Source organism: Lathyrus oleraceus, chromosome 3 (assembly GCF_024323335.1).
Source record: "Lathyrus oleraceus cultivar Zhongwan6 chromosome 3, CAAS_Psat_ZW6_1.0, whole genome shotgun sequence".
In the NCBI taxonomy this organism is placed as follows: Eukaryota; Viridiplantae; Streptophyta; class Magnoliopsida; order Fabales; family Fabaceae; genus Lathyrus; species Lathyrus oleraceus.
In genome coordinates, this window is record NC_066581.1 from 224083898 (window position 1) to 224106775 (window position 22878).

Here is a 22878-nt window from a genome sequence, read left to right on the forward strand (position 1 = left end):
TTTGTGGTTCAGCAATCATTCTGATTGGTAGCATAACAGCAGGGTAATGCACCATGGTTCAATTGGCTTGTGACATATTCATTTCCATTTCTATCTTTGGGTTTAATGCAACAATGACCATGGCAATGCAACTAGGTTCATAACATTGATCAATGCACCTAGAGGATGGTTGAACAAAGGCTTCTACTATGATGACCAAGAATGGAGTGTGGAGCATTCATGACAAATGACAAAGATTCAAAAGTCAAGGATCAAAAATTGACCTTAGGGTTAGAATTAGGACATAGGACTTAGGGTTTTAGGATGAAAAGGGCTTAGGTTGACTTTGGTCAAAGTTGACCAAAAAGTCAACTGTTGACCAAAGTCAACATTTGGTCAACATTTAATTTTTGTTATTTTTTTATGTAATGAACATTGCAATGAATTATAGATAGTTATTTGAATGGAAATTGGTATTTATCAATGAAATGAATTGAATTTGGCATTTGAACTTTGTATGCATTGCCTTGTAAATGGGCTTTGACTTGATCTTGAATGGACATGATTGAAGTGGGCCAAGAATATGACCTTGGATGAACATGAATGACTTGAATAAACCAATAGCATGAATCAATTTAACTTTCATAGACAATGGTAATCATGAACCAAACACTAAGCATTAAAGATGTCATGGAATGGACTTGGATGGACTCCACCAAATGAAAACAATCAAAACCAAAGGCTAGGCATTTGAAATGTACAAATGAAGTGCCATGGGATATAAGCAGAGAATGGAAATTCATAGGACCAAAGACTAGGGCTAGGACCATTGTCCTTAGGCATAGAAGGATAGAACCAAACCAAAATCAACATGAGTAAACCCAATATAAGAGTTTATGAGGGACAAAGACCAAGCAAGAATACCAAGCACACCATGGGAGGTGAATTGGGTGGAATTAGGGTTTTGAAGACTACCTAGATGAAAAGTCAAGTTACAAGCTATATTTAGATCCAATCTTCCTTGGTTATGATTATCTGAAGTATGTCAAGATCTTTGAATCAATGAAGATGCTTCACAAACCCATCCAAAGCTTCATGACCATATCCTCAAGCATTAGGGTTAGCATGCCTTGAGGACTGCTTGAAGATTTCCCATACCTCCATCATCAAGAGATTAGGGTTTTGAAGATCCCTAGGCTTTGGTGCAGCTCCAAGCCCTACCTGTCAAATTGACACACAAGCCAAGCATTTGGAATCTATAATGATCCCTTAATGGAATGAATGATGCATATGCATGAGTTATCAATGTATGCAGCTTATCCCCAAGTTGGACGGAGGTGGGAAAGAAATGGAGGACAAATTTTAGGGTACTACACTACCTGACGTGCAAAGTGTCCAATATGAGCTACGAGGCAAGTGAACTAATGAATTGGAGAAATTTATTTCTACTTGAACTACGAGATGGTTGAGGTGAGACAAACAATTAACATTGGCAATGAAGTGTGAGGTGGATAACATGACACATGTGTCATACTTAAACATTTCCTTCCATTTTTATTGGTACGAGGTTTTCTAAAGAGAAAATTTGAGAGACAACGAGATTGAGTGATCTTTGATTATATTCTAACGGTTTAAAAACAGTTCTGATACATTAGAATTGTGTGATTCATTTATTGAGAGAATAAAAAATTGGGATCGCAAATTAGTAAAAATTAGAAAATGTTCTGATAAATTGTTTTTTTATAATTATTTATAATCTTTTGTTGAAACTCTTGATAGTAGACCGTTTCTCTCCTCTCTAAAATAAATTATTTTAAATCGCACTAATATGTATTTATCAAATAGTAATTGATGAGACAAGTAAGAGCATCAAGGAGTGAAAAAAATAAACATGTACATTGATCCATTTCCATTCACCTATATATACATCCCAATTTGATACAAAATATTGGAATATAATTCCCCTTTCACCCTCTCCATCTCTTATAGAAGAAAATAACAATCCTAAACACAGTATTATATTCTATCAAATGTGTACAATATGCTTTCAGAGTTTCTTCACAATGTGCTCATATACATAATGTACTATACAAAAAATCAAAAAATTATGAACTATGATAAGCAACAATATACTTGAGGAATAGAAGAACCATGCTCTATGTTTCAAGAGTCTCTTCAATGAAAATTCGAAATATAAAATCGCGAAAACGCCTCGAGTATTGTCTAGGATCAACAGCTGATATTGAGGTAGGGTCATATTGAATGGACTTGTAAGCATGTTCTAGCTTCTTGCTGATATCGTAGTCTTGAAGTATGTCTATTACACCAAAAGTAAGTTGAACATCATAGAACTCTTCAATTGGTTCTCCAACTAGTTGTGTTTCGATATCGCCTCTTCTTACCGTCCGTTCAGCTTTTGCTGGAATATTCACACCCAATAGTGTACTGCATATAACCAAGTAGACAAATGTTATCTATTCATATTGTTGAAAAAAATCAACTATTAATGTCACACAGACATGCATAACAAATCACGAGTGCTTGAATATCAACCGTTGATTTTCTCATTAGCGATTGATATTACTTATTTTACCTTGAAGGATCGGAAGGAAGTTGATCTATGTATTCGACGGGAGTACATGGAGTTCCTTCGTTCTCTGATTCACCTGTGGTTGAAAAGTAAAAAAATTCGTACCAGGTTGTCAAAATAGGAACACGCGCGCGTGCACATACACATTACTATGAGTAGGATAAGAAAGTTACTGGTAGGAGTAAGAGATATTAAAGGAATAACATCTCCATCTTGTGATATATTTTTGAAATGAATGCCAAGTAGAAGACTATAGTCCATAATTCCTTCTTGTTCCAAAAGCTCACAGTCCTTATCAATTTGTCTGTAGAACAAATGTATGTTTCATATGCTTAGTATAATTTAATAAGAAACAAAAACTTGCAAAACATGTTTGGATTTGTAACTGTTTGACTTGTCCAATGAAGCACGGATAAGTAAAAATCACACCTGAATCGGGATCTAATACTCAGTATCGTGTCCGTGCTTCATTGGACTTGTCTAAATTAAGATGTTGTGTTTCAAAGGAAAAAGGATATAACTTCAAATGTGTGATATTTTAACTATATAAGTTGATGTATCGGAAACTTATATCACCTGCAAAACTCTTGAAACCACGTCTTCTGAAGTAGAAATATAAAATTAAGGTCAAGATCTTTAAGAATAGTTGTTTCACTAATCTCGGTCTCAAGTTTGTCTGACGTGCGACCAAGCGAAGAACCCTTCAAATCATAGCGTCTATGAGTGATGTACTCGGAACAAAAGAGGTTTCCCATTATGATAAATCGAACCTGAAAAGATGTATCAATCTTGAATTATTTTTTATGTTACAAGAAGATTATGTAAGACTAATAATATGAAATGTGTACCTTCTTTTGGATAGGTCCATTTAACTTTACGCAATGCAAGCCGTAATATTTCGTTAATAGCGTATTTTGATGCTCCCGAAAATGATTGTAATAAGCAGGAAGCATTTTTATGAGGACCTGCGATAGAAATCCAAAACAGCTAAATTATGAAAATAAATGTGAAATTTCAAATGTGACAAAGTTTAAGTTTTGAGACTCACTTTTACTTCAGCTTTCTTCATTGTCTTGATCATGTAACGGTCGTCGTTGGTTAAGTAAAAGAAGCTTCCACTTTTTCCAGGAGACGAAAGCTCGCGAAGAGCATCGTTTCCACATATGGATAGCATGTAATCAGCTGGATCCACATTGAATAGCTTCCTAAGAGTCCTGAGGGACAGATTGTGATGCAAAATCAATTCTCTTAAAGCGATTATTCATGGAAGAACTTTATAACATGCACAAAGAAACTATAAATGAAGTATTGATGAAGCTGACCTAAAAACTACAGGGCAATAGTCCTTCCATTTAAAGTCACATGATGGATGTGGTGGAGTGTATTTTGATCCTTCTGGTGGAAATCTTGTCCATACTTTCTCTTTCGGGTCGAAAGCCGAAGGTTTAAGATCAAGTGATGCAGTCGGAGCAGGTCTTGCAACCGAGTGCCTAGAAAGTCCGGACAAATTGTAAAATGATCAATATTACAAAGTCAGCAACAATAACATGGTTAGAAAAAACAAGAATTCAATAGTGTTTTCATTCTAGAGGATAAGTAACATGACTAGAGAGTAATTAGTCGTCACGAAAATACATTGCAAGAAGCATCAAAAACTAGATTTTCGATCAAGTTGGAAGGTTTATGACAGTTCGAAAATCCAAAACAACATTACCTAATTCCAAGCTGCAAATTAAGCATGAGCTCAAAATTTTTATGCCCTTTACAAATAGTCTCACCCTGCCTCTTTGCTTTCTTAGGTGCTTTCAAAGGTTGAAGTTGATTCAGAGCATCATTAGCATCATCAACCCTTGAACCAATTGATTCATCATCAAGATCACTCCCTAAAGTAGGAGGAGGAGTTCTACTACCACCGCTAGTAAGATCAAAATCTCCTCCACCACCTCCTCCTCCGTGACTACTCCCGCCACCATCCCACAAATTCATTCTATCCCCACTAACACTCACCCTTCCATCAACCGACATTCTCCTCGGTTTAGCACAATCCACTCCTTTCGTAGACTTCATAACCGCAAGTCTCTTTTGTGATGGCAAAACCAAAACCTTCTCACCAGGACAAACCGAATAAATACTTAACTCGCTATACAATTCCTGAGGATCCCAATCCAAATGCGTCTCATCAGATGACGGATCAAATGGATAAAGTGTTCCTTTTTCTCCATCTTCATCATCACCATCTTTACAAAAATTTCCAACATAATAGCTTCCATCTTGCCATCTATAAGTCCCATTTCCTTTTGGTAAACCATCTTCCCAAAACCCTTCAAAATTATTCCCATTAGGCCAAAAAAATGACCCTTTACCCCAAATTGTACCATTCTTCCATTCCCCGATATAATGACTCATATCTCCCCATTCATACCTCCCTTTTCCATCTTGCACCCCTCTTCTCCAATCACCTTCATACCAATCACCATTAACATAACTCTTAAACCCATGACCATGTTTCAAGTTCATCACCCATTGTCCTTTATACGTCTCACCGTTACAACCCGTGTACGTTCCTACACCATCCATGAAACCACTCTTGAATTCGCCTTCGTATGTAGCCCCGGAAGGCCAACTAAATCTACCTTTTCCCTTTGTTTTTCCTTTGGACCATTGTCCGACGTACATACACCCGTCTATCCATAGATACTTTCCTTCTCCATGCGGAAAATTCTCAGCCCATTGTCCTTTATAATAATCTCCATTAGGAAGAAATTTCTCTTCATTATATACTTCCAACGTATCATTTCCGATATCTTCATTATCATCAATGTGGTGTTCTTCTTCGTCGGTATTTGATATCGATAACGTCCCAAGCCCAAATATACTATTCGCGCGTTTCTTAGCTACTGCATGCGTTCTTCTCACCGTGGCTTCCCATGCCTTAAAAACACCTCCATCTTTACCAATCATCGTGTGTATTTTTCCTTCCAATGCTTTTCACTTATTTTTCTATACTCTTCTCCATTAACATTTGTTCCATTCAATACATGAACTCAAACGGTTTCATGCATGCGTCATTAACAAACAAAACAAACGATAAACTTGAATCAAATCTCATGAAACCAACAATGTCATGTAACTAACATGCATGCAGAGGGAACATACCAAAAGTTTCAAAACCAGATTTGACGTTGTGGTAATGTTTTTTTTTGTTTTCTCATGTTTCCAAAAAATCGGGGACATGTTTGTTAATTGTTACGGGAGATGCACAAATTGAGTCAAATTTTTGACACCTGTCAATTACAAACTAACCTTAAGGATTGTCCTTAATTTGACGTATACCATGTTAGTTTGTCAAAATTCATAATGTTGTGTGTTTATTTTTGTGATACATTCATGAAAGAGAGTGTTGTGGTTCATGTTCTACAACCTCTAAAAACCATGACAAATGGAGCCATGTCATGAAATCAAGGTGCTATTTTTGGACTATTTAACTAAATTTCTATTTTGTATTTTTTTAGCACATCTTGTGCTCTAAACTATGATTTGTATAAATAATTTTTAATTTTTTTTTTAATAAAAACAAGTCACAACATGTTTGAATCGAAGGTCTAAACGTCTGTATCATAAGTCGAAATTTATGTATACATATAGAGGTCTATAATGGTACGATCAATCACATTTCGGCTACAAACCAACACATTATCGTTGCGAGGTTGGTTACAATCTATATCATATTTTGTTAAGTGCTGCAAGAATCAAAACAGTGACAGAAGTGATTCCTGGGATGAAAAATTCATTTGGAATTGCTTGAGGCATGACTCTTTGCTTAATAAATAGAGCAGTCACAGGAACACCAAAGATGTATAAAAGTGCTTCTTTTGCTCCCACACCAGTGAATCCTGATTCCTTAACCATCTCTTTCATGATGTCTTGGAATTCTGTTTTTGTTAATTCCTTGTCTTTTCCTTTGTGATGTTCCTATAATATGAGATTTAAAAGATCATCAAATATTAATCATAAACACACCATGTTACTCTTTTTAAAATATCAAAACAGAATTTTAAGTCATATAATATAGCCAAGTTGTAAAAAATGGTATGTAAAGCCGACATTGTGTATTTGTGAACACGATTGTTATTACTACATAAATAATGTTCCCGACCACGATGACCCTTTTTTAAAACTCTGGACCCAATGGACCCAATCATCAGTCCAAAGATATAAGGTGTTTGAGATACAATACATATGTGACTTTCATATCCGTATTCGATCCACACCACGGATCATCCTTTGGTCTCCGCATAATACTCTAATGACAAAAAAATTCTCCACCGTATCAAGACTCCATTATTTATTTCTAAATTCACCATGGAAAAAATTATCTATAATATCTATGATTTAAAACTACGTAGCACTGACAAACGTGTTAGGATCCCTATCCTTGTCGGAAGCATACACCAATATTTATTTATGATTACGTTTAATTAATTTATCTTTTAAAATTATTATTGATGATACCTTGGATTGTTTTTGAGGTAGAGCTAAAATATAATATAAGATAACATACATGATATGCCTTCTCAAGTTCCTCCGTTTTAGGGAGTTTGAACTGCGTGTATCCAAGCTTTCTATTAAGTTCCCTGCCATAGAATGATGAAAATTTGTAATTGATAAAAATCTCATATATGATAAAATAAATAAATAAATTCAGTGCATATTATTTATGCTAAATAATCAATTAAATAGGTATTTAATATGAAAAATGATAAGTACTCGACAATTTCGCATACTCCTCGGTAGAATTCTGGAAAGTCATTTGACACATTTTTTATACTTTTTTCATAAAATTTATCTATAATTGGACCAAGTTCTTTAGCCTTCTTTTCATCAGTTCCTGCATCAAATTTTCATTAAAAAAAATAATAATGAACACCAATTTCTAAAAAAATTTGATAGGGTTAGATATAGAACCAGGTGATAATTTCTTCAGAGATTGGCCCATTTTTTTATTTATTTGACTTAATAGAGATAGATTTGTGCCAATGAGTAACAAAAATTAGAGGAACTTTATAGAGAATAAAAGTTAAATAAAACTTGTTTCTTAGGGTAGAGAACATTGGATTTCTTAGGTAACAAGCAAAATTATTACAAAAGAAATGAATCTTACTTAATTATATCTATTCAATATATTGTTCTTGACTTCTTGTTATCATCAGCAATTACTTCTTCATAACAAGTAGCATTTCAAATTATTATTTTAAAATTTAATTTTAAGCTTCCCTTTCTTAAGAAGTGGTTTCAAAATGGATTTAATTTATTTTAATATTACATTTTTAAAATGGTTTTAAACCCACCGTATCTCTCTTCTTACACAAGTGTGTGGCATAACACCAAACTTTGTATTTATTGAAATGGAATTTTACGGTAGAAAAATTGGATCCAATGCTATATATACAGAAGCACATGATTTTTGACTTTTTGCAGTAAATAATTGGTCAAAAACTTATCTTAAATATAGAAGTAACGTGTATAAATTTTTTTGATTAACTTATTTGAGTGTGTTTTTGATATAAAGTTTATAAAAAAATTAATATAAATTTTATAAAATTATATATATATATATATATATATATATATATATATATATATATATATATATATATATATATATATATATATATATATATATATATATATATATATATATATATATATATATATATATATATATTAATTAAGGTTTTCATTTTAACTTAATAACTTATAATATAGATAAAAACAATTTACTTTATTTTATTTTTAATTATAAAACTAGTTTATGCACTTGTGCTATAACTTATGCTATAACTTCTATATAGATTAATTATCTAAATAGATAATAATAAATTGTCAATACTTTGTAAATATTTTTTAAATAAAATTAATTATTTAATTATTTATTTTATAGACCATAATATTGAAAAGGAAAAGATACACATAGACGTTAAAACCTTAAAAGTTATATAAATCATAATTCTATTGTTTTTTTAAAAGAGTGCTTAGAATATTGTTCTACCAATCTAAAGAGTGAGCAAATAATTCATTATTAATCATCTGCACAATAATTTCTCTATATGTAGATGTGCTAATAACAAGTAGAGGTGTCAATTTAGGGGGCCAGGGCCTAATTTTTAAGGCCCCAAAAATATAGGGGGCCCAAAATTTAAAAAATAAATGAGCCCTTAAATATATGGGGCCCCTAAAATAAAGGCCCATAAAATTCAATTGAGGCCTTAAGGCCCCATCATTTTTTAAAATTGATTTTTTAAAGAAAAATTTGTTTTTTTAAAAGAATTTTTTTTTTTTTATTTTCATGAATTTTTTTTTTCAAAAAAACCGACTTTTTTAATTTCATAAAAAATCGATTTTGTTTCAAATAAAACTAACCTTTTTAATAAAAAAAATCGATTTCATTATTCCGGAAAAAATCGATATTTTTTCTATTTTCGGGAAAAGTCGGTTTTTTTTTATTTTCGAAAAAAGGCAATTTAAAAAAAATCACATTTTTTTTATTATTTTTGAAAATATCGACTTCTTTTATTTATAAAAAAATGACATTTTATGTTTCGAAAAAAAATCGATTTTTTGTTGGAAAACATTAATTTTTTTATTTTTGAAGAATATCAACTTTTTTCTTTCGAAATTTTTTTTTTTTTTAAAAAACAAATCGCCTTTATCATTTTAAAAAGAAATCAATTTTTTTTTGTATTTTCGAAAAAATCATCTTTTTTCCTATTTTTGAAAAAAATAATTTTTTTTCAGAAATATCACTTTTTTCAGAAAAAATAAAAAATTTAAATATTTTAAAAAAAATCGACTATGTTATTTTTTTTGAAAAAAATTAGTGTTTTTCTTGAAAAAATCAACTTTTTTCTTTAATTTCTGAAAATAATTTTTACTTTTTTTTCAGAAAAAAATTAATTTTTTAATTTTTTTATTATTTTTAAAGTATATATTTAAAAAAATAAAATATTTTGTTTCAAATAAATTATATTTTGAGCCCCTCACTTAAGCCCCTTAAAAACCAAAAATAAGATGGGGCTTAAAAATAAGGGGCCAAAAAATTATTGATTTAGTAGGGGGCCTAAAAAAATTGGGCCGAATAAGGGGCCCAATTGTTGGGGCTTTCTCATTTAGGGCTTTTTTGACACTTCTAATAACAAATAAGAAATATATTTTGAAAGTTAAAGGAGAATTGTGGGTGCCTCGAATACCAAAGAAACTACGCATGAATATGTTATATGTTTCCTACAAATAATATATGGTATTTGTTCTCTCATAAGGCCCAGATATCAAAGTCCAATCACAAATATTACGACAAAAGGTGCGAGGAACAGGTACAATTCCGTTTGAGCACGGAACACACGTTATTTCGATCACAGTCCAACATTTTACCCTTAAATTTAAATTTAATTGGAGTGTGATCAACGCGAAGCATCTAAACAAGTGAAAGTAGTTCTAACCGCTCAAATTATATATAATTCTCCACATGTCAGATTCAAATATTATATTCATTCTCACACTCAAACTACTTCTCACACTCAAACTATTTTCCATTCAGATATTATATTCATTCTCACATTCAAACTACTTCTCACACTCAAACTATTTTCCATTCATTCATTGACTGAAGTATTGGAGTATTAATCTTGTTAGTCCACCATGCTCTACCGCATCGGAAGAACAACCCACCGCACCTAAACCGTATCTCATTTTGTCATCAGTTATTTTTGGTTCATGTACGAAATAGTAGTGCCGTCGGTGAAAATCTGACATCTAATTCCTGCAAATTTTCACAAGAAATCATCGGCTCTTCACCATAATTAGGCAAACATATGATCTCTTTCCCATTCTAATCACCGATAAAACTCGTGAAATAATGGTAACATAAAAAGCTACCCGATCAACCACTCAATGCAACGTCTTTGATGTGACCGCTACAATAATCAATACTCCCGATCTCACAAGGGAGGTTCTCTTCCTCCTAAGGTTGAGGATGGTTCTTTACTTGTCACTTCTCCATTTACTCCTCCACTGCAAAAACCAGTCCCTCCAATAATCAACCAATGAAGATTCATAGTCCTTCTCATTTTCGAGTCTTTTCAACAACCATTCCAAGGTCATACCTTGAACCAACCTTCATCATATCTGTTGATTCTCAGACAAAATATGCTTTAATGCCTCTAATAACTACAAGCTAATACAGATACGCAAAGGGCTAACGATCTACTTAACAATGTCAATAACTTGGTGCAGCAATGGAATTCCAAGGTGATACTACAATTGCAAGCAGCTCAATTGGATCGTGCTTATAAGAAAATTGAAGAATTGGGAGGAAGTAGTTAGGAAAAACCAATAGACCCCGAACTAAAAGAACTCCTAGAACGTCTTAAATATGTTTTTCTAAGTCAAGGAAATAAACACCCTGCAATTTGTCATACCCCAAGTTTTACTCTCTCTTTTCCTTTTGCATAGTTCATTTGCATACATCAAATTATATCATGCATGAATATTGCATTTAGTCATTGGATCACAATCATGGACACATTTTGGTTTGTATCTTAACATTAGGGTTTTCCTCTTGATTTTGCTTGTCAACCAACCCTAATTTAAATAAGAGATGGTACTTGGTTGTTCTTGTTGCTCATGTAGGTGATTTATGTTCCAAATCAAGGCAATACAAAGGTCTTTTGGTCAAAGGAAATGAAAGTTTATTTTATTGTGATTCAAAAGTGATTCATGTGTTTATTTACATGCCACATCACTCAATCTTCAAGCTATTCTCAATATCATTCAAGCCCTAATCAATTTTTCATAAAAGGATGTTTATTTTATCATTATTGTGGCTTAGAATGCAAGAAAACATCAAGTTTGCACAAAGGGGCACAAGTATGGTTAACCTAATTTGCAAGTATGACATGCATTTGGTCTAAACTCGATAACTTCTTCAATTTTTATCCAATTACCAAGATTCTTTGATCCAAATGTGCCTTTTGAGTCCCTTTACAACTTTGATTCAAGAGTCAAATACTAATTCAATCATTAAGGACCTCATTTGTACAAAGGACCAAGTTGCCAAAATGGGCCAAAACCTTGTCATGACCACCACTTTCCACCCTTGTCATTTTCAGCTCAAGTACTCTTTTGATCTAATTCCTTTTGCATCTTGTTAATATCATGTCAAAGATCATTTGGCCCAAGTTATCCTCAAAATAGCCAAACATGCCTCAAGCTGCTTGGCCAATTGCCCAACTCAAATTGCAGGTCACGACCCCAACTTCCTAAGCACGCCATTTCCACCTCAAACATCCTTTGGACTTGATTCCTTTTGCATTGAATTCATGGCCATTAATAGATAATTTGGCTCAAGGAAAATTGGAAAACACATGAGTGGATTGGAATTGGCCTAAGCATAAACATGTTGACATGAACTTTGTTTTGGCACGAACTCGAAATTTGCAATTATATGCCATTCCTTGTTTTGGGAACACTTGCACATGTGAAAACATTTCGTGATGTGAAAATGCATGCAAACAAGCTAGAAACAACCTCATTTCATCAGCAAATCACACACTCCTCATGAGTTTTCACATGGTTTCGAAAGTGCAAAAGTTAAACCCTAACTCACACAATTTCATATCCAAACCACATGTGTGAGCTTCCCATTTCATTTACTATAAATAGGGGAGTGATTTTCCTTCATTTGCAAGCTTTAATAGCCAAGAAATCCCTGCCTCACTGAAACTCGAAAGCCCAAAAAAACAGCTAACGGTTTCATTGCTTCAAGCCTTTACCTTCGAGTTTCTTTGCCCAAAAAGCTTCATCAGCATCCTCTGAACCTTCTCCAATTGGAACCAAGCTTCAAGGCTGCTTAAATTGCTCTGAACGTTTTTCACCAGTTTCAACCTTCGACCTCGATTTGGACAAGGTAGTTACGAGTAAAATTACACTTCAAGCAAGTTACCATTATCTTCGTGATGTTCCACTGATCAAAATCCCTCATCTACCTTGGATTTATCTTTTGATTTAGTCATTTAATTTAACTTTGAAGAACTAGGGTTCTTCACTTGTTTGAGCAAATTCTCTATGCTCAGAGCAAATCAATTGCTCTGATGCAGAGAGGCATGAACGATGAATGAATGGGAAGCTTGCACGTTTAGTGTTTGAGCTTAAAATTTCAAGTTCATGAACTTGCAAAAATCAAAATCAGGAGGTTAAAGACGAAGTGCTTCGCATGCTTCAGAGGGAAATTTGAATTCCCTAGCCAATCAGAATGCGCCACCTCTCATATTTGTTGCATTTGAATTTCTTTTTTTTATTTTTATTTCATTTAATTTTCTTTTTCTTTCAAAATTCATTATAAATAGCTCTTTTATTATTTTTTATTCCAACTTTTTTTCATGATTTCATAAAAATATTTTCCACCATATATAATTTTCGCATAATTTTTAAAAGTCATTTTGCATTTAATTCATATTTTCTTTTATTTTCAATTTAATTTTCATTTAACATTTTATTTTTTAATCAGTTTGAAACATTTTCCACCCAAAATTTTTAGATCAATGTACTTATAATTTTGTTGACTTCCTCCATTTTTCTTGGACTTTTATTTGGTATTTTGTTACCTTTTTGACTTTTTCCATTTTATTTTTACTTTTATTTTCATTATTAAATCATTTATAAATCATTTTTTATTTCTTTTTGTTGCTCACTTGATGTTTTAACTTAAGTTGATTGTTTGGTTGATGAGGTCTTCCATGTTTCAAATCATTGATAAATGAACTTGAGGTTGATTCGACCTTCTTTGATTCAAACATGTTGATAGATGATCATCAATCATCTTCAACACTTTGCATCAATGATAGGTTATCCCTCGATGTGTCATATTTTGAGTCCTTTGATTTGTGGATAGATTGATCCCTATGTGATTGCCTTAGTTCTCCTTTTCACTCTTTCTATCTTCATCTCTTCTCTTATTTTGCTTTGATCATTATGTTACATGTTGTAGGAGATTAACTTTGTGTTAATTCTCTGACATGTCTCACACATACATTGTTATTGATCGGCTTCGGATAAGTATGACTTCTACATAAGCCTACTTACGAATGCTTAACATAACACTAAATTGTCCCGACACAATTAATTGACCACTAACTCCTAACATTATTTTATGCACTTTACTTTATTGTCATTTAATTCTTTCTCTTTAGTTCAAGTCATTTAATTTATGTCATTTACTTAATGCACTTTACTTTTATGTCTCATTACTCATCATCTCACTTCATACTTTATTCATCTTGTCTTATTCATCTATTACTTCTTATCTTGTTTGATTGATCTGCTTGTTAATATCAATGAATTAAAACATGATAAAGTGACTTTACTTGATATTAAACATATGCTTGACTTGGAGTATCAATGACCTCTTTGAACCTTGGACTTAGGACCTAGACCCTTTGCTTGACTTGGAGTGACCTTGGACCCATGGACCTTATGGATACTTTGACTTGCCTTTGCTCCTATTGAACTTTTGAGCTTGGATTTTGTTCATCTGCTTTTTTCCTCTTGCTTATTGCATTCATCTGCTTAGGCTTAGCACATGTTTGTACATACATGGCTTTCTCTTGGGCTACCTAACAATGAGACATAGGACAATGCACTTTACACCCACATGGATTTCTCTTGGGTTACCCAACAATGAGACCCTGGGCTAGTTATTGTATGAGCATGCATTATATTTTTCTATCATTCTTATTCCCTTTTGATTTAGCTTGATCAAATTCCACTTTGATCAACTAGATCCTTTCACCTGTTACACTCGGTCAGTCTTTGTCAAGTGGCCATAAGTCCCTTGGTCACTTGATAGGACTTGCCTCTGTTACTTTGGAGCTTCAGTTTCTCAACAAGTGCAATACTTCTAGTAGACTACATATTTCCTAAGCATATCTCAATTCATCTGACTCATCCCCACAAGTATCTTTGGAACCTGTTTCAACAACTTGTCAACCATTGACTAGGCTTGCATGCCATGAGCCTTAAGCAATGGAGAATAATGAGAGGGTATCTTTCCTACACTTGTCTAGAATATCTCTGAGTGCGGGACGAATGACCTAGTTGCTCAGAGTATTTTTCTCTATTTATAGACTTTAGTGTAATCCCAGTCAATTCATTGATAAGTCTACAACTAGTCCTATGACTCCTTTTATCTTCTCCTTTTGGTTTACACACCATTTCAATCATCTCTTCTTAGGGACACACCTCTATGGTTAACCCCCTATCCTTTTATTTGGGACACACCACTTTGGTTAACCCCTATTTCTTGGTTTTGACACCACAATTCAGGGACACGCCTCTTTTGTTAACCCCTATTTCTTGGTTTTGACACCACAATTCAGGTACGCACCTCTTTGGTTAATTTCTTATCCTTTCTTGGTTTAAACACCATCCTCTTACCATGTGAGTCACAATGCTTTGATAAGACCCTTGTCATGCGAGTCCCTATGCTTTGACAAGTTCTTGTTTTTCTCCCTTACCATATGAGTCCTAGTGCTTTGGTAAGATCCTTGTCATGTGAGTCCCAGTGCTTTGACAAGTTCCTGTTTTTCTCCCTTACCATATGAGACCTAGTGCTTTGGTAATATCGTCATGTGGGTCTCAGTGCTTTCACAAGTTTATGCTTTCCTTACTTACCATGTCAGTCCCAGTGCTTTGGTAAGCCTTTTCCTTTTGGTTTAATTGATGAATTGATAAAAAAATGTTTCAAAAGAAGAAGGCTCATCTTCCCCAACGAAAAAGGTTCTAGTGAAATCCATTGAAGAGACCATATCGGATGATGAGCATGAAGAGGTAAACAAGGTGGCACTACAATTGCAAGCAACTAAGTTGGATCGTGCTTATAAGAAATTTGAAGAATTGGGAGGAAGTGGTGAGGAAAAAGCAATAGACCCCGAACTAAAAGAACTCCTAGAACGTCTTAAATATGTTTTTCTAAGTCAAGGAAATAAACACCCCGCAATTATTAGCAACACTTTGTCAAAAGTTGAAGAAGAGAAACTATTGCGGGTACTAAGGGAAAACAAATAAGAATTGGGATGGAGGGTGTCAGATTTGAAGGGAATCATCCCATCATATTGTATGCATAAAATCAATCTTGGGGAAGAATTTAAACTAGTGGTTCAGCCTCAACGGAGACTAAATCCAACAATAGAGGAAGTGGCAAGAAAAGAAGTCTTTAAATTGCTAGAAGCATGTATGATTTACCCTATTTCTGATAGTTCATGGGTAAGACTAATGCATGTAGTCCCGAAAAAAGGGGGAACCACTATTATTCCAAATGAAAAAAATGAATTAATCCCAACCCTTACCGTTACGGGGTGAAAGATGTGTATTGACTATCGCAGGTTAAGTCTAGCAACACGGAAGGATCATTTTCCATTTCCATTTATGGATTAGATGCTTCAAAGACTATCTAGACAAGCCTATTATTTCTTTCTGAATGGATATTCAGGATATAACCAAATAGTCATTGATCCCGTAGATCAGGAGAAAACTGCATTCACATGCCCTTTTGGAATTTTTGCATGCAGACGAATGCCTTTCGAATCACGTAATGCACCCGCAACATTTCAAAGGTGCATGATTTCTATTTTCTCTAACATGATTGAAAATTTCATAGAGGTATTCATGGATGATTTCTCTATTTTTGGTAAGTTGTATGATAATTGTCTTGATCGATTGAACAATGTCCTTAAGAGATGTATCGAGACAAACTTAGTGTTAAATTGGGAAAAGTGTCATTTCATGATCACTGAAGGTATTGTTCTCGGCCACAAAATCGTTGTGAAAGGTTTAGAGGTTGATCAAGCAAAAATTGAGGTGATAGAAAAACTTCCACCTCCGGTAAATGTCAAAGGAGTAACTAGTTTTCTAGGACATGCAGGTTTCTATAGGAGGTTTATTAAAGTTTTTTCAAAAATTTCAAAACCTTTGTGCAGCATGTTGGTCAAACAAAATGAATTTAACTTTGATAAAGATTGCTTACATTGTTTTTCTGTGATAAAAAATAAATTAATAACTGATCCAATCATTGTTTAATCTAATTGGGAACTCCCTTTTCAGATCATGTATGACGCTAGTGATTATCTTGTGGGCACAGTTCTTGGCCAAAGATACACACAAGTTTTTCGTGTAATTTACTATGCTAGCAAGGTTTTAAATGAAAATCAAGTTAATTACAATTCATTGGAAAAGAATTGCTAGATGTAGTATTTTCTTTGGAAAAACTTCTCCCTTACCTAATTGGTTCCAAAGTGAATATTTTTACAAATTATGCAACTTTGAAGTATATGTTCAGTAAAAGCGATTTGAAACCAAGATTACTATGGTGGTTCCTTTTGTTGTAAGAGTTTGATCTGGAAATTAAGGATAAAAAAGGAGTGGATAATGTGGTGGCGTATCACCTTTCTAGATCAGAGGATCAGGAGGTGACAAAAAATAAGGACAATATCACAGAGACATTTCCGAATGAGCAGCTAATGGAGATTAGTGAGAGACCTTGGTTTTCATACATGGAAAGTTATAAAGCAACAAATGTTGTACCAGAAGAATATACATGGCAACAAATAAAATGCTTCTATAAAGAAGCAAATTTTTATCTTTGGGATGATCCATACCTACTTAAGAGAAGTCCTTATGGTTTACTTCGCAGGTGCGTTGTAGGTAAGAAAACCGACAGAATTATGGCATTGTCATAGTTCCGCATATGGAGGGCACCGCAGTGGTGAGAGAACGACTGCAAAATTTTACAAAGTGGGTTTTGGTGGCCTATCTTATTTAATGATTGTAAGTTATATGTGTTTACATGTTCGGAGTGTAATAAGACGGGTAACATCTAAAAACGAGATGAGATGCCTTTGAACATCATGCTGGAAGTATGACTATTTGATTGTTGGAGAATTGATTTCATGGGTCCATTCCCCCAATCAAATACCTATCTTTATATTCTTGTATGCGTTGATTATGTTACCAAATGAGTGGAAGCAATTGCGTGCAGTGCTAATGACGCCCGAACCGTTACTAACTTTTTGAAAAAGAATGTTTTTTCCAGGTTTGGGGTACCCATAGTCTTAATCATTGATGGTGGAACGCACTTATGTAACAAACACTTGGAAAAACTGCTCGAAAAATATAATGTGAAGCATAAAGTGTCAACACCATATAATCCTTAGAATTACGGTCAAGTGGAAGTATCAAATAGGAAATTGAAGCAAATTTTGGAGAAGACAGTGGCAGCCTCAAGAAAAGATTGGTCAACTAAATTTGATGACTCCCTGTGGGCATGCATAACAACTTTCGAAACACATTTAGGATTTTCTCCGTATCAACTAGTGTATGGAAAAGCATTCCATCTTCTAGTTGAATTGGAATATAAATCATATTGGATTGTAAAATTTCTAAACTTCGATGAGAAATTAGTTGGTAAGAAGAGACTATTGAAACTGGGTGAATTGGAAGAGATGTGATTGTACGCATATGAAAATGCGCTAACTTACAAGGAACAAGCTAAGAGATACCATGACAAAAAGCTTGTTCGAAGACATTTTAAGGTAGGACAACATGTATTCTTGTTCAATTCGAGGCTAACATTATTTCCAAGTAAGCTGAAGTCTAAGTGGTTTGGACCGTTTTTGGTCACTGAAGTATGTCAAAGTGGAGCAATTGAAATTTAGGATCCTGGTGATATGAGAAGGTTTAAAGTCAATGAACAACGGTTGAAGCATTATTATGGAGGAGAGATTCAAGAGGAAATAACCTCTCTCATACTATCTAACCCCTGATGTCAACTGTCAAGCTATTGATGTAAAAGAAGCGTTGGATGGGAGGTAACCCATCAATTCTTAATCAGTTTTTATTTGTCCAAATTTATTTTATTTCTTTTCAAGACCTTATCAAGAGGAAGTAGCTACTCAAGAAAAAAAAATTATGAAGATCTATATTGTTCTTAATAAATTTGTTTGTAGCTATTTATGTGTTTTTCAGATGGCAAGTTCTAACTTTAGCATTGATCAAATGATCCAAAAGAGACTTTATCATTAAAATAGAAACTAACAACTTAAAGGCGAAGGATGAGAAAAGAATCAACGGACTTGTACTCAACCTACATATACCTAATCCGGTAATATTTGAGTCAAATATTTCCATTGTTCACTTTTCTTTCTTTATGAGTGTATCCAAGCATTATTCCTTTATTCTTGTCAAAGTTATCAAGTTTGATTAATACACACTGAGTCGATTTTTTTTGTTTATAACTTTGAGCCTTTTTAAACCATCCTTTAGTAGTAGGATTATCCTTTGCTAAATACTTTCAGCATAAGTATTTCTTTCGGTGATGTAGCCTTAAATTCTTAGCCATATTACTTGAAAGATCTTTTTTCCCACCATTTCTTTAGAGTTAGGTAGAAATATTATTCTTAGAGTTTATGAAAAAGATTAAGTTTGGGGTTACTCTTGGAAATGCATAACATTTTAAGTTTGGGGTTGGGGTACTAGAGAATATGATCCAAAATTTCAAAAATATGTTGTGAAAAAGAAGTGGAAAAAGTCACTTCTTCAAAAAAAATTAATAAGAAAAGAAAAAGAATGACATTGTAAGAAGGATCACAAATCTCTAGTACTAACAAAAATGTATGATGAATGAAGGAGAACTAGGAACCTAACTCCAAAGGTTTAACCTAATGTTCCTAAATATTATCTACCCTGACATAAGTCAAATTACAACCTGGAAAGCCCTCTAATGTGTGTGTTATGATCTCTTTTATGAACTTTTTTAGAACATAATCAAGCTAAGTTTAATTGATTTTGCATGTTGATTGAGTAATCACCTTATCCATTGAGTGAGTTATAGAAAGTTGAGATACATGTTACGTACTATTCAATATTTAGGACATTTTCCAAATTCACTAGATAGAAGTGGGAAGCTAGAACATGGTCAGGTAAAAGAAAATTTTAATTTGATGATGTTTGATTGTTATTGTGTGACTTGTTGTCTGTTGAAATGTGCAGTTACAGATGAGTTACTTGAGGACAAGCAACGATTCAAGTTTGGGATTGGGATGACAGTTCGTCATTGCATATATTTAGTCGAAGAATTGAAGCAAAGCAAGTGGAAGTCGAGCAAATTGTATAAATTGTGGACTTAGTAAAAATTTGAGTGAAAAAGGAGCAAAAAAGAGTGAAGCTTCATAAATAATCACATCCACCATCGCACAATATCACACACACGATAGGGTATTAAAAGGTGCATCACTCGTGCGATGCAGGGTATCGTGCGCGCGATGGTCACTTTTCTGACGCACTCTGGTCCATTCTGACGCCTTTAAAAGGGAAAATTCTGTACTTTCACAAGGTTTACGAAATTTGGCAATGGGAGCATGATTTTATAGCATCAAATGGTGATTTTGAGAGCATTAGAAGCCATTGGAGGTCAATCCTTTAAGGGAATTCATATGGTATTCTTCTTTATTTAATTGGTATTATAATTTTAACTATGAGTAGTTAAACTCCTCTTGGTTAGGTTGTGTGATGATGAACCTTATTCAATATTGTTTGCATTATATGTTGGTTTGACTTCTGTATGAATCCTGTGAATTATAATCTTATTCAGTTGTTTCTTAATCTTAATGCTTTTTATTTGAGATACTCTCTCAATCTGATATTAGACACATATGAATTATTGACCGTTAGCCTATGTGTTGGACCTAGGGCAACTGTTCTACTTACGTTGGTTGAATAGGGATATGAGACCCCGAGTAGTGGTCTAGGGAATTAATGTTATGTACATCGCCTAACCCTGCTTACGCTGACAGACTAGGGCTCCGAGTAGTGGTTAGTGAGTTATTTCGTAAGAGATCGGTTATAACAGTTTTGTTAGTTTGTCTGAGATTATAAGGATTAAACAATTCATACAAGGCATTATACATCAATAAGATAGGATAAGAGGATTCTAATACACAACCTAATTGTCTTAATACTTCTGTTTTAAACTCGTAATTTGTTTTTCGTTCTATAAACGGGAAAAAGTCTACATGTTGATACAATTAATTTTATAAACAAGAATACGTTACAATTATTTTTATAAACGAGAATAAGTTATAAATATTTTTATAAATGGGAAAAACTCAGCTATTGATACAATTATTTTTATAAACGAGAATAAGTTACAAATATTTTTTATAAATGGACACACGGGTTCAAGGTGCTTATAAACGGAAAAAAAGTCTACATATTAATACAATTATTTTTATAAACTGGGATAAGTTATAATTACTTTTATAAACGGAAAAAAGTAACAAATATATTTATAAATGAGAAAAAGTATATTGTAGATACAATTAGTTTTATAAACGAGAATAAGTTATAAATATTTTTATAAACGACTATATCAAGTTTCTAAAACTAAGGAGAATTTAGTTTATTTGATTAAAATTTAAATATTACTACAATAATAGTCTATCATTATTCCAGTCACCTATTTTTAACTACTATCAATACATGAAGACATTTTAGATTTACAATCTATATAATTTAATTTACACAATATACTATACACTCATTATTACAATGTTGAGATTTTAATTTACACGGTACATTATGCCCGCTTCATACTAATAAAATAACACGAAAAGATCATTGAACCGTTTTCTTACAATTCAATTACTAATAAAAAAATATAAAAAATTCATTAAACATTAATACTCACATATATCTTTAAAATAATTTTATTAATTTGTAAAAAAAAATTTATTTTAATGAGTTTCTATTTTTTAAATTTTGAATGTGTTAATTGTAAAAATTTGTTTTGGTAAAAAAAATTATAACAGTCAAATAAATTAGAATAATTAAATTTTTGTTATTATATAAATGAGTTGTTGATTTATAAATGAGTTTTATTTTTATATGATTGGGGCAATAAATTAGTTGTGAATAAAATATATTAAATTTAATATTTAATATTAATTAATTTGATTAATTAGTTCAAAAAATTATAATTAAATTAATCATAAAATCATTTTAATAACATTGAAGGATACATATGAGTAGAGGTATAAGCGGATCATAAAAAACCAATTAAAATGACAATACAAATCAAATCAAATCAAACCGAAATAAAATTGTCATCCATTTAAAATACCTTAACTATATTAAATCCTTTTGCAATTAAGGATGAAAAGGGAGATGATATAGAGCCTTTGATTCCTCTCCTCGACTATTTGGATACGAGTTGGCTTACTCGACTATCTGAGTAATCGTCATTCAAATAAAACTTCCAACATATTAATCCAACTTGTCACTCCCGTGTGATCAAAAATCTTTTCAAAAAGAACGTTGTTCAACCCCTTTTGACGCGCATAACAAACTAGTGTTTAAGCCTCCGCCGAGAGTAGACAAGTCAGTGTTTAGCCTTTAGAACGTGATTTAAACATTTGTTCATTAAAAGACACCAACAAATCATAGTTTCTCGAACTACAAATACTCTGATTTCTTTATTGCACTACAAGGATACATAAGCACAAGATTTCAAGATTGTAGCAAACCATAGTTAATCGATTGTTACAAGTGTGCAATCGATTGCACAATCTATTTTAGGCAAATTTACACTATTTTAGGTAGGTACAATCAATTGTCTGATAGATGCAACCAATTGTCATGTTGAAAAAATTTGGGTTTTCTTGCATAATTCCTACACCAGTTAAATTCCTTTCCGATTTGTTTCAACCCTCTTCCTTCAAACACAATCCACCTCATTTCTAATTTATTCCAAAACATGTAAAACCATTCATTGACACAAGTTCTTGAAATTAACAAGTTTGATCATCAATAATCAACCACAATAACATTTTCTCATGAATCCAACATAAACATATTATCATGAACCCGACATAACTACACAAACATATTATCAATCACAACATTAATCAACATAAAATTATGAACTATTTCTAATCATCATGTTCATAGAATCAACATTAAAACCCTAGTTTTATGTAAATAAGGAATCTAATTAGAACCAACCTTAAGAGTTTATTGATGAAGAAAATAAGTTGGTTTGGTTGATTGTTTCCACTTCTTCTTCAAGCTTCCTCTTCTTTCCTATTCTTCTCTTCTTCTTGTTCTATGCTTTATTTTACTTTCCTTGGTTTACTGATAAAAATGAAGGTTGGCAAGTGTGTTTGGGTATCACATAGAAAGAATGAGGGGATGAAAAGAGACATGACAAA

At 32.8% G+C, this 22878-nt stretch overlaps 2 protein-coding genes across 2 annotated transcripts; both read right to left on the reverse strand.

Moving 5' to 3' along the window:
- Window positions 1-2049: 2049 nt before the first annotated feature.
- LOC127129098 (phosphatidylinositol 4-phosphate 5-kinase 5) lies at window positions 2050-5723 on the reverse strand. The gene is made up of 8 exons (XM_051058399.1): window positions 4284-5723; window positions 3892-4059; window positions 3618-3783; window positions 3418-3534; window positions 3146-3339; window positions 2743-2873; window positions 2573-2645; window positions 2050-2424 (listed from the first exon to the last, which is right to left on the reverse strand). The coding sequence occupies exons 1-8, from the start codon at window positions 5528-5530 to the stop codon at window positions 2136-2138; spliced, it is 2385 nt and encodes a 794-aa protein (XP_050914356.1). The 5' UTR covers window positions 5531-5723; the 3' UTR covers window positions 2050-2135.
- A 434-nt stretch (window positions 5724-6157) lies between these two features.
- On the reverse strand, window positions 6158-7657 carry LOC127126430 (uncharacterized). The gene is made up of 4 exons (XM_051055354.1): window positions 7535-7657; window positions 7337-7457; window positions 7131-7203; window positions 6158-6541 (listed from the first exon to the last, which is right to left on the reverse strand). Exons 1-4 carry the CDS (start codon window positions 7563-7565, stop codon window positions 6293-6295), a joined length of 474 nt encoding a protein of 157 aa, XP_050911311.1. The 5' UTR covers window positions 7566-7657; the 3' UTR covers window positions 6158-6292.
- Between the last annotated feature and the right edge of the window lie 15221 nt (window positions 7658-22878).